At 42.6% G+C, this 19,635-nt stretch overlaps 1 protein-coding gene across 4 annotated transcripts in view; it reads right to left on the minus strand.

Annotated features, from left to right (window-relative positions):
- Positions 1-19,635, minus strand: part of KHDRBS3 (KH RNA binding domain containing, signal transduction associated 3) — a 111,599-nt gene that overhangs the window by 34,317 nt on the left and 57,647 nt on the right. For 3 of the 4 annotated variants that reach the window (XM_053395254.1, XM_053395252.1, XM_053395253.1), the window contains exons 3-5: positions 18,700-18,816; positions 12,936-13,082; positions 9,296-9,435 (exon numbers count right to left, since the gene is read on the minus strand). In XM_053395254.1, the coding sequence (XP_053251229.1) occupies positions 9,296-9,435; positions 12,936-13,082; positions 18,700-18,816 (404 nt within the window). The remainder of the gene's footprint in view (positions 1-9,295; positions 9,436-12,935; positions 13,083-18,699; positions 18,817-19,635) is intronic. The other variant, XM_053395255.1, reaches the window with a different exon arrangement.

Genomic DNA, 19,635 nt, shown 5'->3' on the forward strand with positions numbered 1-19,635 from the left:
GATTCGAACTGCCGACCTTCTGATCGGCAAGTCCTAGGCTCTGTGGTTTAACCCACAGCGCCACCCGCGTCCCCGAAAACTACTGTATCACAAAGGCTGCTTCTCCATGGGCAACAATCAGATGTTAAAAATAGCATGCATGAGGATTTGAGCCTTGTGTGTGAAAATGCCCTGGTTTGCTGGTCTATAGCACACTCTATTCCTTTGCTCAGCTTCTTAGATGGCTCTAACTCTAATAGATGAAGACAACTTTGGGAACCAATCCAATTTGTTTCAACCACTTCAGCTGATTGGATCAATTGCTGATGCCTCTTTCATTCCCCTATTTTCTCCCTCCTTAACCTTTAACCAGAAAGGAAATCTGCCCTTTTTGCTTTTGGTTGTAAATAAATGCAGCACGGGGGGGGGGAATCCCCAAACTGAACTGAACCTAAACAATTTGTCCTAATTAATATGCACATCAGCATTATCTGTTCTATTTTTATATTGTTTCCTTTGATGTTCAAATCCAACTTCCAGTTACCTGTAATCTTATATTTTGTTCAAGGTTTCCGATGCATGCTTATGCAAGTTATGATACAGCTGTTCAAAATCTCCTTTGTTTTAGATACATTCCAGAAAGATTCACAGGTCGAGTATGGAGCCTTGTCATCATTGTATTATATTCTGCAAATTCGCCTCTCTCTTCCCAAACAAACCAAAACAAGTTCCTAGATCTCACAGTGACAAAAAGAAAGATGAAGTGTACCTGGCAAAGGCTCAGATGACTGAAGTGACATGGTCAGGATTTTGTGATACGTGTAGAGCATCTGTGGCATAATCCCCTCCTCCACATTGTAAGTTTTCACAGATGTACAATTTTGAGGGTGGGGGAATATCTATACAGATTTAGCATGAGCTATACATCCTGTGCAGTCTGGTGTTCCACTGACTTGAACATTCAAGCTTTCCTTTAAGCAACAGCAATGGCCTCCAGCTGCACATACTAAAATCCTGTGACGTTAACATCTGTGATGTTATCCTTTCATTCCTGTGAATGCATCAGGATTACAAAAAACAACAATAGCATCCTACCATTCATTTTATGTTCTACTTATTACTACTGATCGCTGCTTGCATAACTATCAAAACAGAGACAAACAAGCAGGTAGTCTTGACAATTCATGTGTATGTGTGTGTGTTTGTTTGTATGTATGTATGTGTGTATTTTGTGGACACAGAGGAAAAATCAGACAACCTCCCCAACATCTTTGAAATGGTGAAATGAGAAGGGCCCAGTTGCTGCTCTGAGGATCTTTTGGAAGGGTAGAGAGCTCCACTTCCTCGCCATCAGATTCAGGACTGAAGTGGGGAGGAGAAAGGTCACTCATTCTTTTTGTAGTTTTGGATGTGATCATGGGGCTTTGTGCCCAGCAAAATGGAGGCAAGCGGCAGGTTACTTGTTTATGATCACCTACCCAAACGCCCAGAACTGACTGGCTGAGAGCAGTTGGCCATACACATGGGGCCCTGCTCCACCTTGAGGAAGAAAGTGGGCTGTTGTTCTCTACCACCATTATTTTCCTGCAAGGGTAAAGGGTCTTCTTCATTGTTATAGACCCTCACCTAACCTTACTCTTCTGCTGCTCTCCATCGTTTAGGCTCAAGGGACATCCAACCACAGACAAACCACTTGACCAACATATTTTGACATCAATGTACCGTTAAAAAGGCGTTTGTTATGCTTCTGAGTGACCTTTATCACGCAGTGACGCAGCTAGAGTGCTCAACTTGCACTAGAGGCCTAATCATCCCTCCAGGTTTTTTGGAGTGCAACTAATACCAGTCCCAGCCAACACAGCTGGCTGGACCTGATGTGAGTTGTGGTCCAAGGTACCAGATCAGGGTCACCAGGCTGGCAAAGGCTGCAAGTACGCATGCAGGGTGCTTCTGGCCCCACAAACAAGGTGTTGGCACCTTGCAAAAGTGGCTTGGGTCAATGAGAAAGCTCTCGACGCTCTCTTGAGTTTGTGACTCATCTGACGTCCCCCAAGGCTCTTGTATTGTTTTTCCTAGGTGCTCTTGGAACTTTTGTCTGCGTCCAAGTTTGCTGTCAGGGTTGCCAGGCAAGCTGTGCCCCATCTGTTCAGGGCGGTCCTTTGTTCTCAAGACTGTGTTTTCAAGAACCAAGCTGAACAACAGGATGAGGTCACAGAGCCTGAAGGAGCAGCAGCAGCAACAACAACAAAGGTGTCTGTGAACCCCTGAAGACATGCAAATCTATCTGCTTCGCATTCAGGACCCAGATTCAATCTCTAGCATTTCCACGCAGGGGTGGGAAGACCTCCTGTGTGAAACCCTTGAGAGCTGCTATCAGTCACTATAAACAATACTGAACTAGATGGAACAACGGTCTGACCCTCAGGCAGCTTCCTATATGCCTGCTGTTCAGGCTGGTGTAAATAAAAAGGGATTGTAAGAAACTCCAAAACGGTCTCCAAACTGGGTGAACAAAATGGTAACGTGATTCAGTGCAAGCAAGCATAAAGTGATGTGCATTGGGATTAAAAATAAATAAATGCCCAGGTTCCTTTCTGTGATGGTTCCTGGTTTCTGGAGCTCTCAAATGGATTGATGGGACTAGGATTTGTGGGCCGCTGCCTTATAAGAATGCAAGGGAGCATTTTGATTTTATGAAGCAGCTGTCAAGTGGCCCAATACCACAGTCTCTATCAATCAAATCCTCAAACTATGCCCTAAGGGCATTAGTGGGGAATAATAAAACCGGAGAATATTTGAATGGTTCCAAAATGAGAAGCTCATATTGCCTCACGGAAGTCCAAGTAGCAAGTACATCTATTCATCATACCCAACGAAGGGTTCTGCCAAACTCAAAACGCTTGCAAGTGCTGGAAAAATCCCGGTTTTAGATCTATCACGCAAGATGTTGGTCAAGGGTTCCTCAAATATGACATATTCCTCTAGGAATTTATGGTGTTTCTCCCCCCCCCCAACACAGCTCCTGTGCTAATAAAACCTAGACCTATTAAAGAATTGTGTCCACCTCCATTCACATCCCCACTGCTAAAATGCGGCAAAGCTCTCCTCAATATAACTACGCTATCTGGGAAAGCATATGCAGTGGTACCTCGGGTTACATACGCTTCAGGTTACATACACTTCAGGTTACAGACTCTGCTAACCCAGAAATATTACCTTGGGTTAAGAACTTTGCTTCAGGATGAGAAAAGAAATCGTGCTCCGGCAGCGCAGCGGCAGCAGGAGGCCCCATTAGCTAAAGTGGTGCTACAGGTTAAGAACAGTTTCAGGTTAAGAACAGACCTCCGGAACAAATTAAGTACTTAACCTGAGGTACCACTGTATGGATGCAGCCATGAACAATGAAACCTGGACATATAACCCAAATTTCAAAATGTACCAAAAGTTGAAGTGCAATTAAAGCCAGTAATGGAAACTTGTGAAGAGAGATTATCTGCCACACATTTCTTACACTAAATTTAAAAGATCTTACAAATTCTAATTTGTTAAAGCACCAGAAAAAATAATTAAGTTTCCTCACATCCCCCCACCCCCGAGGTTGCAAAGGCAGCTGAAGTATTAAGAGAACATTTATTTTATCTAAGGGAAGGTGTGTGTTTGTTGGGGAGGGAAGTATGTTTTGATGGGCATGTTTTAAGTCCACGTTTTCCTCAAATTTAACAAATGGAAGATACGCGCTCCCTTCGCTCTGTTCCTGGCCCTAAAATGTAGTTTTCTCTACCATTTTGGCAATGGTATTAATTGTGCTCCAAAACACTCCTTATACCTCTCACCTCGTAAACAGCTGTTAAGCCTTTGCAAACAGGCAATACACTTTTCAAGGTGAGCATGCTATGTATGTACACATACACACCACAAAATCAAACAAAAACCATGCACCATAATGGAAACACTTATGTCGTCAGGGATTCAGTACACCTTTCACTGCCATTGGTCCATGAGGCTCAGTACTGTCTGCACTGACTGCAGCACACTGGAGACATTCCCAACCTTATCTAACTGGAGATAGAACCAGAGACTTTCCTTTTGCAAAGCAGATGCTCTACTACTGAATGAAGGCTGCTCGTGGTTTCTTCATAGAAAGCTCTATGTGGGGCTGCCCTTGAAGCTCTCCCAGAAACTCCAGCGGGTGCAGAATGCTGCAGTGAGGCTCCTCACAGGGTCTCTGCCATGGGAGCATATTCACCTAGTGCTTTTCCAGCTGCATTGGCTCCCGGTGGAGTACAGGGTCAGATTTAAGGTGCTGGTTTTGACTTTTAAAGCCCTTCCCGGCCTAGGACCCTCGTACCTACAGGACCGCCTCTCCCGGTATGCCCCACGGAGGACCTTAAGGTCCATAAATAGCAACACCCTAGTGGTCCCGGCCCTAAGGAAGTTAGATTAGCCTCAACCAGAGCCAGGGCCTTCTCAACACTGGCTCCAGCCTGGTGGAACGCTCTGACTCTTGAGACCAGGGCCCTGCGGGATCTGATCTCTTTCCGCAGGGCCTGTAATACAGAGTTGTTCCGCCTGGCCTTTGGCTTAGAATCAGTTTGATTCCCTCCCCGTCTTTCTTTTTCCTTTCTCCTCCTATGAAGAGATTGCTCCTTAATTGTTTTAATGTTGTATCTTAATCTTTTAAATTGTATTTTAATCAACTTGTTTTTATTATTGGTTGTTAGCCGCCCTGAGCCCGGTCTTGGCTGGGTAGGGCGGGGTATTAGTAATAATAATAATAATAATAATAATAATAATAATAATAATAATAATTGGCATCTGATAGACAAGGATGCTAGACTAGATGGGCATTTGATCAAACCCAGCAGAGTGATTCCTGTCTTCTTACAGCGACAGCTAATGCGTGTGTTGCTGCTGCACAAGGTTATGAATATGGTTGCAAATCGCGACTTGATATCGACTACGGTTAGTGAAACTGCTTGTGTGATCATGGAAGCAAGAAGAACTACCGACAAAAGAAGAATGGAGGACGAAATTGATGCACTATGCAGAATTAGATAAATTAACAGGAAGGATTCGAAACCTGCGGGACCAGAGATTCTTAGAAGACTGGAGTAAATATATGAACTATTTGAAAAGTAATAGTAATGAACAGATGACGCTAGTAGGATTGCAAGAAGTTTTGTAAGGATGACTATTTGAAATATTACAAGAAAGACTATGATGAGAATTATTAATGATAATTAAGAGTAATAGAGAACTTAACAAATGCAGAATAAGTGATAAGAACGGAAAATCATCAGAGGTGTTGACAGAAGTCAAAATATTGTATAAGAAGTTATGCTGTATGACTGTTGGAAATGATATGTCAAAAAAACTAATATAGATATAGATAGATAAACTGCTTGTGTGATGTAATGCTAATCAATAATAAGTGTGAAACTGAAAGATGGGCAGAACATGCTGTGTGAAGAGGGCGGTGAGAGGCTTCATGGTGCTCCCAATTACGTAGCCATCATTAGGAGAGAAGCATTACATCTGCCAAGAGTTCTAAACAAGTTAGCAGAGAAGTATCTCGGAGACGAGGAGTAGATATAAACAGACACACAGTGCAGAGAGATCCCTGCATTCTCAACAGGTGTTGACAACGCTTCTAATCTCAAATGCCCAATTGCAGCCCTTCCCACTTTATTTCATCATGCAAACCTCTGCATAAACAGTGAGGCTATAGTCTGTTTCTGGGTTCTTGCTGGGAAGCTGGGGGGCGGGGGTAAGAAAAGGGAGAGAGTTCAGCATCAGAAGTTCCAATAAAGGCAAAGCCAGGAGCTGCATGCATGCTGACTGGCGTGTGTTTTGCATGATGAAATGCATCGGGGAAAGCTGCAATCTTTTGTTTCAGAGAAGCATTTCTGATTAGCAATTTAAACAGAGATGGTGTTAAAATAAAATTGGTTTTCCTTCTCCAGTAAGGCATTTTGAACACACACATGCACATATTGAATTTCAAAATTTCTTCCTCTTGCAGAAGCACATGTGCAAAAAAAAAAACCCCTGCTACATCAGGCAAAGACTCATCTGGTCTAGTCCAGCATCAACAATTTTGACAACCCTGACATTCATTTAATGAAAAAGGCCTAAATGCCTTCAATGCAAGATATAGTACATTTATACATATATACATATATGTATAATGTATATGTGTGTGTGTATAATCTTTAGAGCAACCTTGTATGGGTAGGTGTTATAAGAATTGTAAGGTGTCAAATATAGAATATTCATAAATGCACACATATCTAAATATATAAACCATGTGTCTGAAATAGTACAGGAGAGCAATCCTGAAGCCATTTTGACTCACCAAATGACCTCAAATATTCCTCTGCACAATGGGAGGCAAATGGAGAAAACCTTCCTGTCAGGACTGGTCGTTGTCCTCTTCAGATCACCACACAAATGCTTCTTGTTCTTTTATAAAACTTTTTATTGCGTATTAACAAAACATTCTTATAAACGGTTCTTAAATATTATTCCTCAGAGTCACTTCTTTCAGATACCTTCTGAGCTCTGCTTCTCCATGACCAGCCACTCTCAAAATGGCGAAGGCGCCTTTCCCTTCGTTTGCCCGCTCTTTTTTCTAGCCTCCTGGCTAGAGCTGGCTTGTATCTCCCCTCCTCCGAATCTGAGCTCGAACTGAACCCTTGCCTTTCCTGGGAACAGCCGGTCCCTCCCTGTTGTTCCTCTTGCTCCCTTCTATTAGATTCACTGCTCTCCTTCCCCCCTTGGGGAATGCTTTCTCCCTCTGGGAAACTGGAATCTTCTAACTCTAACTCTTCCCTGACACTTCCCATTGTCTTTTACATTACAAATCCTGTCTTAAAGGCATGTTTGTGTATGAACAGGGTGAGTCTGTGACCTGGATTCGGGAACTAAAGTATTAACCATCACAAGAGAATGGCCAGGCTGCCCAAGTAATGCAATCAACGACCATTATCAGAGTATCCTGGCAGACAGGATTTCTGCTATGGACCACCTCCTACGATGTTTGTATAAAGACGTTGGGGTGGTCTTTGGCTAAGGGGGTTGGGCAATGTCCAAAGTCTTTAAAAGTCCCTGCACACTTTTGTTCAGGGTCTCTCCCTCCTTGGAAGTAGAGGAAGGAACTCTGTTGCAACAGAAAAATAAACATCTTTCTTGCTTTCCAGTCTCCATCCATTTTTCTCTGACCGATCATGGACTTAGGGGACTCAGAATCCCATGGGAGTTGGGCAGCAATCTACATCAGTAGGTTAACATTATCGCTCATGTCACAGATGGAAAGAGACACTGAGTTTCCTAAGGACATTTTAAAAAGTTTGTGGCAAAGCTAAGATTGGAACTGGGATTGTTTCAGCTAAAACCTCATGTTCCAACGAGTGACGTCCACACCAGATGGGCCATACTGAATGGTAAACTAGGGCAGTCACAGACCATGACAAGATGCTGACAGTACACCAGGAGGAGAAGTCAGACCGAAAAAGCCAGCCTGCTTTTTCAGCTTGTGAAGGAGTTGATTTAAATAATCTGCCTATACAGAATGTTACTTTGGGCAGCCTTTTTTGGCACCGTGCACTGTGCCAATTGGCCACTTTCAAAGAAGCATGTTTAAACTCACAGAAATCAATGGATCTAGGCATCCCTAATTCATGCGGGATTACGGTCCATGGATGGGCATAAAATGGGTCAGATGAAAGGCCTAAGTCCAGCATTCTCTTTCCTACGTGGTCAAACCAGATGTTCCTTTCCTATGGGGTCAACAAGAACACAAGCAGAACGAGAGCATGTTCTCACTGCTGCTCCAGCAAACAATATTCAGGCGCACGTTACCTCTGATCCTGAAGGCAGCATAAAGAATCAGGACCAGTAGCCACTAATCCCCTGATCCCCAATGAATTTGTCCAATCCTGCTTGAAAGGGATCTAAGTTGGCGACCATAGCTATATTTTATGAGAGCGAATTTCACCGTTTATCTGTGTGCCATCTGACGTTGTTCAAAGTATCACTGGGGGGGCTTCTCTACTTCGATTTTCTGAACACCCTGCATAATACCGTACACCCGTATTGTGTCCTTTCCCTTAAACTAGAGAGCCCCAAACATAGTTGCAACCTTTTGTTGTAAAAGATGTTGCTCCGGTTATTCCGGCTGCCCTTTTCTGCACGTTTTACCAGCTCTACAGTATTCCTTTTTGGAATGCAGCAAAAAGAACTCGAGAAACACAAGATTCCAAGTATAGTTGTCCCACAGATTTGTATACAGGCATTATGACACTGGTAGTTTCCTTTACAACCCCTTTCCTCATGACTCCTACCACGAAGTTTGCATTTCTCACAACTGTTGCAACCTGGCTTGATATTTCCACCACAAATCCCAAATCTCCTTCAGAGAGTCCAGCCCAGACCCCTTCCATAATAATAAAATAAATAATAACATTTTTTTATTTATACCCTGCCCTTCCCAGTTCAGCAAACCAGGCTGAGGGCTGCTAACAACAAATATAAAACACTTAATTGATGCTACAAAAAAACAGCATGCTGTTTTTGGACTGCAACTCCCATCATCCCTTGCTTGCTGGACCAGTGGCCAGGGATGATGGGAACTGTAGTCCAAAAACTGCTGGAGACCCAAGTTTGGGAAACTCAGCTCTAAATCATTTACGAACAGGAAGAGCACAGGTCCCAATACAGATCTTTGGAAGACTCTACTTCTTGCATTCCTCCATTGTGAGAACTGTCCATTTCCCCCCTCCACAGCTGGCACTTCCTCCCAAAATTAACATACGCAAAGTGCTGGTAAAGAGGTAAACACTTTGTAGGGAAGGTATGACCCCGTTCATTCCATGCTTTTTTCTAGTATATATCAACCAGCAAACCTGGTTTCTTTCTGCAAAAGCCTTACAGAGAGGCTGTTTCACATGTGTGGCTAAACGTGTAGGGCAGGGGCAGGCAACCTCATGCCTTCCAAGAGTTTTTGGACGATGCGAATTTTGGAAGATCCCCATGTTGGTTACCGCTGACTTTTTTTTTAAGACAGTTTTTAATTGTTTCTTTAAACAAATACAAATACAAAAACTAATGACTTATGGGTTTACCTGGGTTCAAGCCTGCATCTACCCCAAACTCACCAAGTGGCAATGCATTAAAGACAGGGTCACACAGCCACAGTTCCCCATCTGCAAGAATATAAATATGCCTGGAAGTGTGGCTTGAGTGAGTGGCATGAGGAGACTTGAAAAATGGAGCTGCTTAAACATTTGTGCAGAAGCAAAAAAGTGCAGCCCGCTACCTTGCCAATGCTGGAGCTGGCACTCCCCGTGCCCGCAAAGGAGGCTTTCCGCGAACTACTGGAACGTCTGCGTTTTCTGAGCCACCATTCAAATAAGTTAATTCCTGCAATTGTGCCTGTCTGATTTCATCGTTGTAGTCCTAGACAGGAAAGAAAAAATACGGTATTCAGTCGTGTCTGCAGATACTTATACCACATACCTAAGACATTTTAGATTTGTTCCTGCTACAAATTTTCCATACACAGTCTTAAAGACAGGGGCAAAGGACTGGCACAGACTTACTTTTACTGAGCTGATTTAATGGGAAAGTTTGAAATACATTCCTCGTAGGATGTAAGAAGTCACTTAAATTATTTTATCTCTGGCCTTATTAAACTGATGCCAAGATTGAGACGCACTATCTTCTCTTGAATCTTGGTCAGGGAGCTGAGGCAAGTGTCAGGAACTTAAGAAATGTATTGATGAATCAAATCAAAGTCTATCCAGCACAACATTGTATTTTCCATATGCCTTTGAGAATTCACAGGCTAGGCGTGACAGAGACGGGTTTCTCCTTTTTTGCAGAAGTGGTTAAACCACAGAGCCTAGGACTTGCCGATCAGAAGGTCGGCGGTTCGAATCTCCGCGACGGGGTGAGCGCCTGTTGCTCGGTCCCTGCTCCTGCCAACCTAGCAGTTCAAAAGCACGTCAAAGTGCAAGTAGATAAATAGGTACCGCTCCGGTGGGAAGGTAAACGGCGTTTCTGTGTGCTGCTCTGGTTCGCCAGAAGTGGCTTAGTCATGCTGGCCACATGACCCGGAAGCTGCACGTTGGCTCCCTTGGCCAGTAAAGCGAGATGAGCGCCACAACCCCTGAGTCGGCCACGACTGGACCTAATGGTCTGGGGGTCCCCTTTACCCTTTTACTGCTTCTACCAATGGATTGATTTTCCAATTACTTGTCATCGTTGATTGCTATTGATGGAATCGTTAATTCCAATACCCCTACACACAAACACCCCCCAAGAAAAAATACCCTTGTATGAGGAAAAGCACAGTTATGTCAACAGAATCTGGAACCCTCATGAATCTATGGGTTTGACATAATGTCTATGCATCAACGGATTTACAAATTAAACATGCACATATGCAGACCAAGTTAAAAGAAGTCCCAAACTGTATCACAAATCTACCCAAAAGAAGATATAATATGGTAGTAGTCATGTTTAGCATAAGGTTAAATATTATTATTATTATTATTATTATTATTATTATTATTATTATTATTATTATTACTGCTACTACTACTATTATTATTATCACTATAACTATTTCTAGATGGATAACCTGCCTGAATTCCTTACTCATATTCCTCTGAACTGTCAGTTTGAGAGTGGTTTGACTTAAAAATACCCAATACTCAAAAGATTCCCAGCCGGGAGCTCTAAGTCATAAATAAGATTCTGGCAGTAAACTTTCCTACTCTCCACAGAATTCCCTTTTCAAAGAGTATTACAAAATCCAAAACAAAGTTATTTCATAGTTCACAGGATTCCTCTCAACCGTATGGAGGACTTCAAAGCAATGAGCACTCTTCCATGTTCAAAGAGGACACACTCTTCCTTGCCCAGGACACACAAAAAAAGATAAGCAAGCTAATGTTAGCACTTCAGAGTTCAATTTCTATTCCAGGGGATTCTATAATTGAGTTAGATAGCGCTGTGTGAAGGAGTAACAGGGATGACAGAGTCCAATATAGCTCCTTTCATCTTACTCCAAACCTTGCTCTGTGTGGGTTTCCTTTCCCACTGAAGAGATTTATTCAAAATGCTAGTAATCCTGGCAGAATTTAGGGTTTTAAACAGTTCATTAACCAAACAACTGGAACAGACTGGATTTTTCTCCCTTCTTCTTAAAACAAATGTCTTCAAAGACTATTGGGTGAAGCTGAGAGAGAAGGAAATGCAGAGATCTAAAATAATCTCCCTAGTTTCCTATATATGGCTGCATACACATTGTTTACTGTGCATTTTTAAATAAAAAATGAGCAAACGCAGGTCTGTGTGAACCTCCTCTTTACTTGCTACCAAATGGATTATCTGAAGTGCAGCTAATTACCAGATAATTACCAGAAATTCTGGTGATGGGTTTGTGACCTAACACAAATCTCCTATGAACAACTTCATCAGCGCATCCTAGTCTAATAATAATTTTTAATAAAACAAAAACATTTTCACACCTTCAATACTGTATTCACTGAATGCGCTGGGGGAGGGATTATAACTGTGCCAACCCCATCGTAAGCTCTTAGCTATTTTCACCAGGTGTTAAAATGACTTGAAGTAGACACTCATATATCATAAACACAAACCACAACAACACAATAATTGCATTAATACAACAGCAAGTACTGAAGCACAGCTATTGCTTGCCAAAATATACTGATGCACACATGCTGGCTATTAATAACTGTTGCCCAATAGTACCTAGGAGTATGAATTTTAAAGGGGAACAAAGCTCTTAAGGATGCCACATAACAGATACCCAATGAGCAAAATTTCTGTGAAATTTCTTTAAGCAGAGGCTTGGGGCTACAGCTGGTCCATGTTTCGTAACAGGTTTGCTCAGATGGTCAGCTTTCCCAAACCATCATTTTAATGTGATTTTAGTATTTTGTTGAGAACAGCCCAGAGTGGCTGGGGAAACCCAGCCAGATGGGTGGGGTATAAATAATAAAAATTATTTTTTATTATCATCATCATCATCATCATCATCATGGCAGTTTACAGGAACTTCCTAATGAAAAACTGGTTAACCTATAAATCATTTCAAAATCAGAAAGACAAACTCTAGTGAAACATAAATCTTATTCCAACAAAGTGGGTAGCTCCAACAAGACTGTAAGCCTGGCAGTAAACACTGTTGTTTAGTCGTTTAGTCGTGTCCGACTCTTCGTGACCCCATGGACCAGAGCACGCCAGGCAGTAAACACTACTTAGTAGCAAATAAATTTCTTATCTGGAAGCTGACGCATTGATGGTAAAGTCCTGGTCCAATCTTTTTACGAGCAGGAAATTCCACCCAATGTGGGTAGACATTATTAAGCAAAATCCACGGAACCCCCACTAGTATGTTCCATCACTGAACTGACAGGGGCATAGATGGAGCACTGTGACATGTGGATGCGAAGTCCCCCAAAACTGCAATGGGATGAGGCACATTGTCTACTGCAAAGAGAACAGTAGCACGTGCAGAAATTTCAAGGGATGCTTTTGATTTCGCACAGGACAGTATCTTCTGCTCTTTGTCTTCCATGATGGCAGAACAGCTCTAATATGTTTCTAGCCATGAGCAGATGGTGCACAACACGCATGCCTGAATTCGTCCTGGTGACAGCTTAGGGCTTTGTGGGTTTGGTGGGGAAAATATTGTTATGCTATTGCAATGGAAGAAAATCACGTTTCTACCAGGAGTGTCTTGCGGAAATACAACGTCCAAGATGTTCACCAAAGTTTTGGCCAAGTGAGTCCTTTAAATTGAAATTTACATTCCAACCAGAAAATTTTATGGGGTGGGTGGGGGAGGAAAAATTCATGAAAGCTAAGGTGATTCTTCATGTGCAGTAAATATTGACATAAAAGAGGTTCCAATATGTACTAACAGGAATGAGGAACTTCTTGATTTCTTCCAGCGCATGCCCCATTCTGGCATATGCTTCTGCGGGTGGGGCAAATACTTCAATTAACACATGCAGGTCATCGTTTAGGTGGAAGTATTTTGCTTCTCCGCTTTTTCTCAACTCTTCTTCCTGGGAAGACAGAAAAGTTACATATAAACTCATCATATGGGGGAAAGAAAGCAAAAAGAGAGAGCAAGCCTTTCATTAATGGTTTCCATTTTCAAGACAGTTCATTTTTTATTTATTGTAAACGTACAACCGAAACGAGGCTGGAAATAAATTTACAGTATGGATTGGCACCTTATGGTTTAATCAAAGGATTGTCCCTGGGCCTGTTAATGATCTGTTTTATTCAAGACAAAGGGAAAGGCACATGTGAAAAACTATTTTCTAAAACATTTGCGACCTCTTGTCAGTACAGACTATACTGAGCTATATGGTCCAGTGGTCTGACTTCGTATAAGGCAGTTTCTTTTGTTCTTAACAAGTCCACAGACTAGCAGGTGTGGAAATTCCATTTGGTCCTAACACAACAACTATCAGAAAAGGCATTTCAGCACTACAGTTTATCTACCGTATTAATTGTTGTATGACTCTTCTAATTCAGTTCTGCATTGACTGTTTGAAGTCTGTCTATCACCGTACACGGTCACACATTATACATTACAGTGCATGCATCTGCATGACTGATGCAACCAAACACACATGTCTTACCCTAAATATGTACATCTAGTAGGAACCACAGTCAAGACACTCTAATCCACAATATGTGAAGGAGCTTCAGGTAATCTTTCAGATCAAGTCCAATGTGGTGAGTCTACAATGACTTTCGACCAACATGCAGCAGACATTAGAAAATAAATATCGAGCAACCTCCTTGATCTCTAAAGCAAAACAACAGGCCCCAAACAAGCGGAATCCTGCATTTATTTGCTCAAGCTGGCCAATGAAAATCATTAATGAGTATACATTGAGCTACTGTATCTATTACATCAACTGTGGGTTTCCCTACCTCCAAGCAGTTTTCTTGGAAAATAACTATTTGACAAGGTGGAAGGCTTTGATTAAATACAAGGAGAATGGGTCAGCGTGAGGATTCCCTTGTTTGGGAACTATTATTAACTGCTTACAATCCAGCTCAATAAGAAAAAACAACAACACATTAGACTAACTTTGCCAACCTGGTACCCTCCCAATGTACTGGACTGCAATGCCAATCAGCCGCAGTCAGTACGGTTGCGCTGGCTACAGCTGACGGCAGTTGTAGCCCAAAGCTTCTGGAGGAGCACCGGGTTAGCGAAAGCCGACTTTAATTATGTGCATATGTGAGTTACTGGATTTTTCTAAAGCTGTATTGTTTGTTTTCCCCCATATCAATGCAAGCTGCCTTATGAAGGCTTCCTCTAGTCTAAATCAATGATGGGTAAGTTGTGGCCCTCAAGATGCTGCTGGCCTTCCAACTCCCATCAGCATGGCAAATAATCGGAGGTGATGGAAGATGTAGTTCACCTACACCTGGAGGGATATAGCTTATTAGCCATCCCAGCTCTGAAAGGTAGGGGGTGGTACATAAAACAAAACAACCAGAACAAATGGAATCGATACACTCCAGAAGCAACCAAGGATTAGGGTTTAGACCAGCGGTTCTCAACCTGTGGGTCCCCAGATGTTGTTGGACTACAACTCCCATCATTCTTGAGCTCTGGCCTTGCTAGCTAGGGGTGATGGGAGTTGTAGTTCAACATCTGGGGACCCACAGGTTGTTTGACCAAACTGCGGGAGGCAGTGGAAGACAGAAGTGCCTGGCGTGCTTTGCTCCATGGGGTCACGAAGAGTCGGACACGACAAAACGACTAAACAACAACAACAATTTAGCACTGTAAGGGAAAGTTTTAAATAACTCAACCCAATCTATACTTTTTATATATATATATACTCTACTTTTAACACCAGTAATTCTGTTTTTCTTGAAACCAGAAATGGAAGTTAAATTTCTCTTCTGCCCTGCTGCCCAGTAAAGTTGCCAACCAGCCAAGCGTCTTACTCTTCTGGCAGTTCAACTAGAATGAAATACAGGCTTTACCACCCAAGACAAGATTGCAACACGCTTCACCCATGACCTGTCAGCTTGTATCTTGGCTCTGCTGCTAACTTGCCAGACTCTACCTGCTGATCCACCAGGTTCTGCCCTCTGCTTGATCCACAAGGAATGGAGCTTTTAAAACCAGAAGCTGGCAGCTCTGGGGAACTCTTTTTCCTATTTTTCTCCTGGGCTGCCGACGACTCCCCACCCAGCAGCTTTCATTCTGCTCCAACTTCTTCTTCCACCTTCCATTTTGCCAAGTACCTTACTTCCGCCCTGCTTCATCTTTCTTGCCTCTGTTGCTTGGCAACGGAGATGCACAGATGCTTTGTAGATGCCCCTGAGCCTCAGAATCCATATTGGTTAAGCAAAAGGTGAACCATGGAGAACTGAAAGGGTGGTGGCGGCAAGATTAAGTCTGTTAGGGTCCTACGTCCCTGTCTGTTCCACAGGAAGGGAAGAGAGGCAAAATAAGCAACCTCAGAACCAGGGGGGAAATGCTCCTGTGGACCTAGAAATCACCATCAGATAACTGAAGTTAGATGGGCTGGTCCATCTTTTTACAATCAAGTGTCTTATTTTGCTGTACCCATTGGTCAGAACAGTGTTTCCCAAACTTGGGTCTCCAGCTGTTTTTTGACTACAACTCCCATCATCCCTAGCTAGCAAGACCAGGGGTCAGGGATGATGGGAATTGTAGTCCAAGAGCAGCTGGAGACCGAAGTTAGGGAAACATTGGGTCAGAACAAGGTAAGGCAACAATAGCGTTTATTTCTTTACTGGGAACGGCAGTAACATACTGCCTGTAGATTTTTCCTTTCAACACTAACAAAAATGGATATAGATTTTAAGAAATAAAACTGAGAGAAGTGGGAAAGGGGTCTTGAACACTGTTCCAGAGTAGGGTCAAGGCTGCAGCCCTGTGCATAAAACCATGTACAACTCCAGACATACTAAGCAGAGCATATTTCACTATGCGCTGTGGCTCTCCAACTTACAACGAAATGGCATGTTTGTCTTTGCCATGTTAAGGTATCATAACAGTATCCCTTATTCTATTTAGCAAGTGTTAAAAATACTCTTGAGCTGGCATCTCTCACTTTGAATAGGTCCACAAATAGAAGTTTTGACTGACTGACTTTTAAAAAGCTCTTGTGTTTGCTCTCGGTGTGTCGTAATTATGAGTTACTTAGAAATGACAATCAGCACCAGCTTATTGCCACTAATCTTTTTGTTGTAAAATTTAGAGCATTCAGGCTGCCTAAATTGGATGGAAAAGCAAAGCAATCTGATTAGTTGATTAGCAAATTCAGAGCAGGGGGAATTAACACGCCATAATTAGCTGTCTGAAACTTGTCAAAGCTGGTAATAAAAGGAACAGCAAAACATATATAAATGAAAGCCTCCCTCAATATTACCCTTTTTTTGGCTGCTCCCCACTCCTGTTTATAGAATAAAGTTGCAAATTCTTCAGGCTCAATATTTGTATTCAACAGTTTTAGCAGCGGGTTGTCTTGTTTGCATATAATGACGTAAGCTTTTGAAAGATGAAGATAATTCTTTGCTTATGAGTAATTTAAGGACGTCCGGAGGCAGAAGAGGTAAGGCCAGCAAGAAGAAATTTAAAATTGAGAAATCTAAGGCAGCTATCACAAAATCCTTCTTAACGGTGAGATCTGTTAGACTCTAATAATCTCCCTTGGGAAGCTGTACAAGCTCCGATCTCCTGAATAATTTAAGACTAAACAAAGCGCTGGAAAAAGATAAGTCTAGTGAACGATCCTGCATGTCCCAATATTATCTGAAAGCAGCACTCAGAATTCAAAACAAAACTGCACATTAAAAAGATAATAAAGTCTTGGTAATGTGCATAGGCCAAGTAAATTGAAAAAAGAGTGGTTTTGTTTGTTTGTTTTTTGCAAAGACACTTGGCTTATTCATATGAAGGATAAGCATAACTATCGCTGAAAAGCATTGTATTTGAAATGTCCAGCCAATGAAGTGGGATTTAGACATCCGGTTCTATAATTGTGGCAAACCAGTAATAGATACAAGAGAGAACTTTCCAAGCATTGCTCTACTCGGGATTTTCAACCAATCCAACCAGGAGCTCTTCCATGAGAAGCAAATGAGTAGTAGGACTTAACACGATCGAGAGCTTAAGACACTCTCACACTCTAATAATCATAATGGCAATTCACTATATAGTGGTACCTCGGGTTACAGATGCTTCAGGTTACAGACTCCGCTAACCCGGAAGTAGTACCTCAGGTTAAGAACTTTGCTTCAGGATGAGAACAGAAATCATGCGGTGGCAGCGGGAGGCCCCATTAGCTGAAGTGGTACCTCAGGTTAAGAACAGATTCAGGTTAAGAATGGACCTCCAGAATGAATTAAGTTCTTAACCCGAGGTACCACTGCACTTCTGATATATACTTCTGCGAGCATGGAGCCTCTATAATTTGAATCAGTGCAGAATTCAAGCACATAGTATGGACACTAACAAGGCAGATCTCAGAAGGCATTGAACAATTATTCAAATTAAGCAAACTTGTACAGATGCTGCATAATTTCACTCCTGGTTGTAGATTGTAAGCCTGATAAGCCACTCTTAAGATCCCTTTTGGCTGAAGGGTGGGGTGTAAATGCTTTCAACACACCTGAGAGCGTCTTAGGACAATCACAAGAAATCAAGAATGCCCATTTTATGGTACAAAATGGTAGTGGGTGGGTGAGACTGAGATTGATAGGTTCCTAATGAACAGAGTGGATATAGGAACCTAGGAAGCTGCCTTATACAGAGTCAGACCATGGATCCAGCCAGCCAGCAGCTCCCCAAGGTTTTAGACAGAGGACAGTCCCACTTCTACTTTGTAGATGCTGGGGACTGAACCTGGGACCACATGCATATGGAAATGTTGCTCTACTATTAAGCTATAGCCCTTTCTCCTACTAACACTTTCTGCTACGGAATAGTAGTGGTGTTTTCACATCCGCTGGACATCTGTATTTTGCTACAAGCTGTAGCTCTGGATTTCTTGAACTGTGCAGGGGGGCTGGACTAGAATGGCCTCCGTGGACCCTCCAACTCTTCTCCCCAATACTCCGCGGAATAAACTTATGGGCTTCCCCACTCCTGGATACAGGAAGGAGTAACGTGCCTCAAACTGAAAGTAGCAGTCTTTCATTTCCTCTCTGCCAACCCCACTCACTCCCTTGGTAAAGCTTGCTAATACAACGTGTGCGATGTGGCATCACTGCAACGCAACTGTCTCCACCCTTCGCAAGTGGCAGACCTCGAAGTGGAGTAGACAGGAAAGAATGCAGCACAGTGACATCACATCACCTACTTCATTGCTAGATGTGATCAGGTAAAGAGGGCGGCTGCTGGTTTCAGAGACCACCATGAGCCTGCCATTATACTCCAGCGATACAGCTGCCTGAATCCATAAGAAAGGTATTGCCACAGGGGATTTCCTCTGAAGTGAGGAATATATACCATAGACGGAGGACCAGCATGTAGGAAGAACTCAAGAGAAGGGGTTATAATATACACCTTGATTTGTGTTTGCTTTGAATCTCCCCAGACTATACTAGAAACAGTGAAGAAAGGCACACACAGCAGTACAGTGCACACTAATGATCTTCAGCTAGCAATTTTACCTTTGCCTTGTCCCTCATGGATCCTTTTCCCAATATTGACATTTTTGTCAATGTCTCTTCTTGCAAGCGCTTCAGAGAATTGCCACGTGGGCCCAAAAGTTTCCCCACAAAGTTGAACTGAAAGACAAAACAAGCAACAACAAAAAAAGGCAATAAAAAACTACCCACAGTGCTGAGGAGCTGTAAGAGTGACTTAAGATTCATGCCAGGTATGAAAAATGTTGCTGAAAACAGCATTTGGCTGTTTCTGCAAAATAAAGAAGGGTATTGGGTTGTAAATTTTAGAGCCACTGGAAAAAGAGAAAAGGGGAGGGGGGAACAAGACGCAGAAAACAAAGCTACCATCATTTCTGAGGTTATTCCACGCTGAGCAGTAACTGTGTTAAAAAGTTTTGGGAGAGGAGAAGACTGCATAAGAGTACAGTTGACACAGGCAAGAAGAAGAAAAATGCAGGGACGTAAAAGCAGCAGCATCCATACAAGACCACAGCCCCCAATCCAGACAGCATTAGTCAATTCACACCCCTTTGCTTCATGGATTTCTATGGAAGTTGGACAGACATAGTCTTGGGATCATGAGAATTGGGATCATGAGAACTGGTGAGCTGGAACGTGCAGGGCTGCTGATATAGCTCACAGGTGGGCTTTGCTTTCGCAAGCTGCCTCCAGCTGATGTGGGAAAATTCCATGAGCTCCCTTCTACTTGTGGTTAAGGTTCCAAACCATTATGTTCTTCTCCAGCTTCCTTCCAGCTTTGAACTTTGGCAAACGTACGAAGCAGTAAACTTAAAACTGGCTCAGCAGTCAGCCTTGCTCCTACGCTCATTCCTTAAGTGTGAAACCAACAACAGGGCTATCAAGTGCGTCTGCATTTGTTTGGCAAAAGCAACATGTGCGTTTCTGTTCTTACATTTTTAAATTAAGAAACGAAAACAC

The sequence above is a fragment of the Podarcis raffonei genome, chromosome 7 (assembly GCF_027172205.1).
Source record: "Podarcis raffonei isolate rPodRaf1 chromosome 7, rPodRaf1.pri, whole genome shotgun sequence".
Lineage (NCBI taxonomy): Eukaryota > Metazoa > Chordata > Lepidosauria > Squamata > Lacertidae > Podarcis > Podarcis raffonei.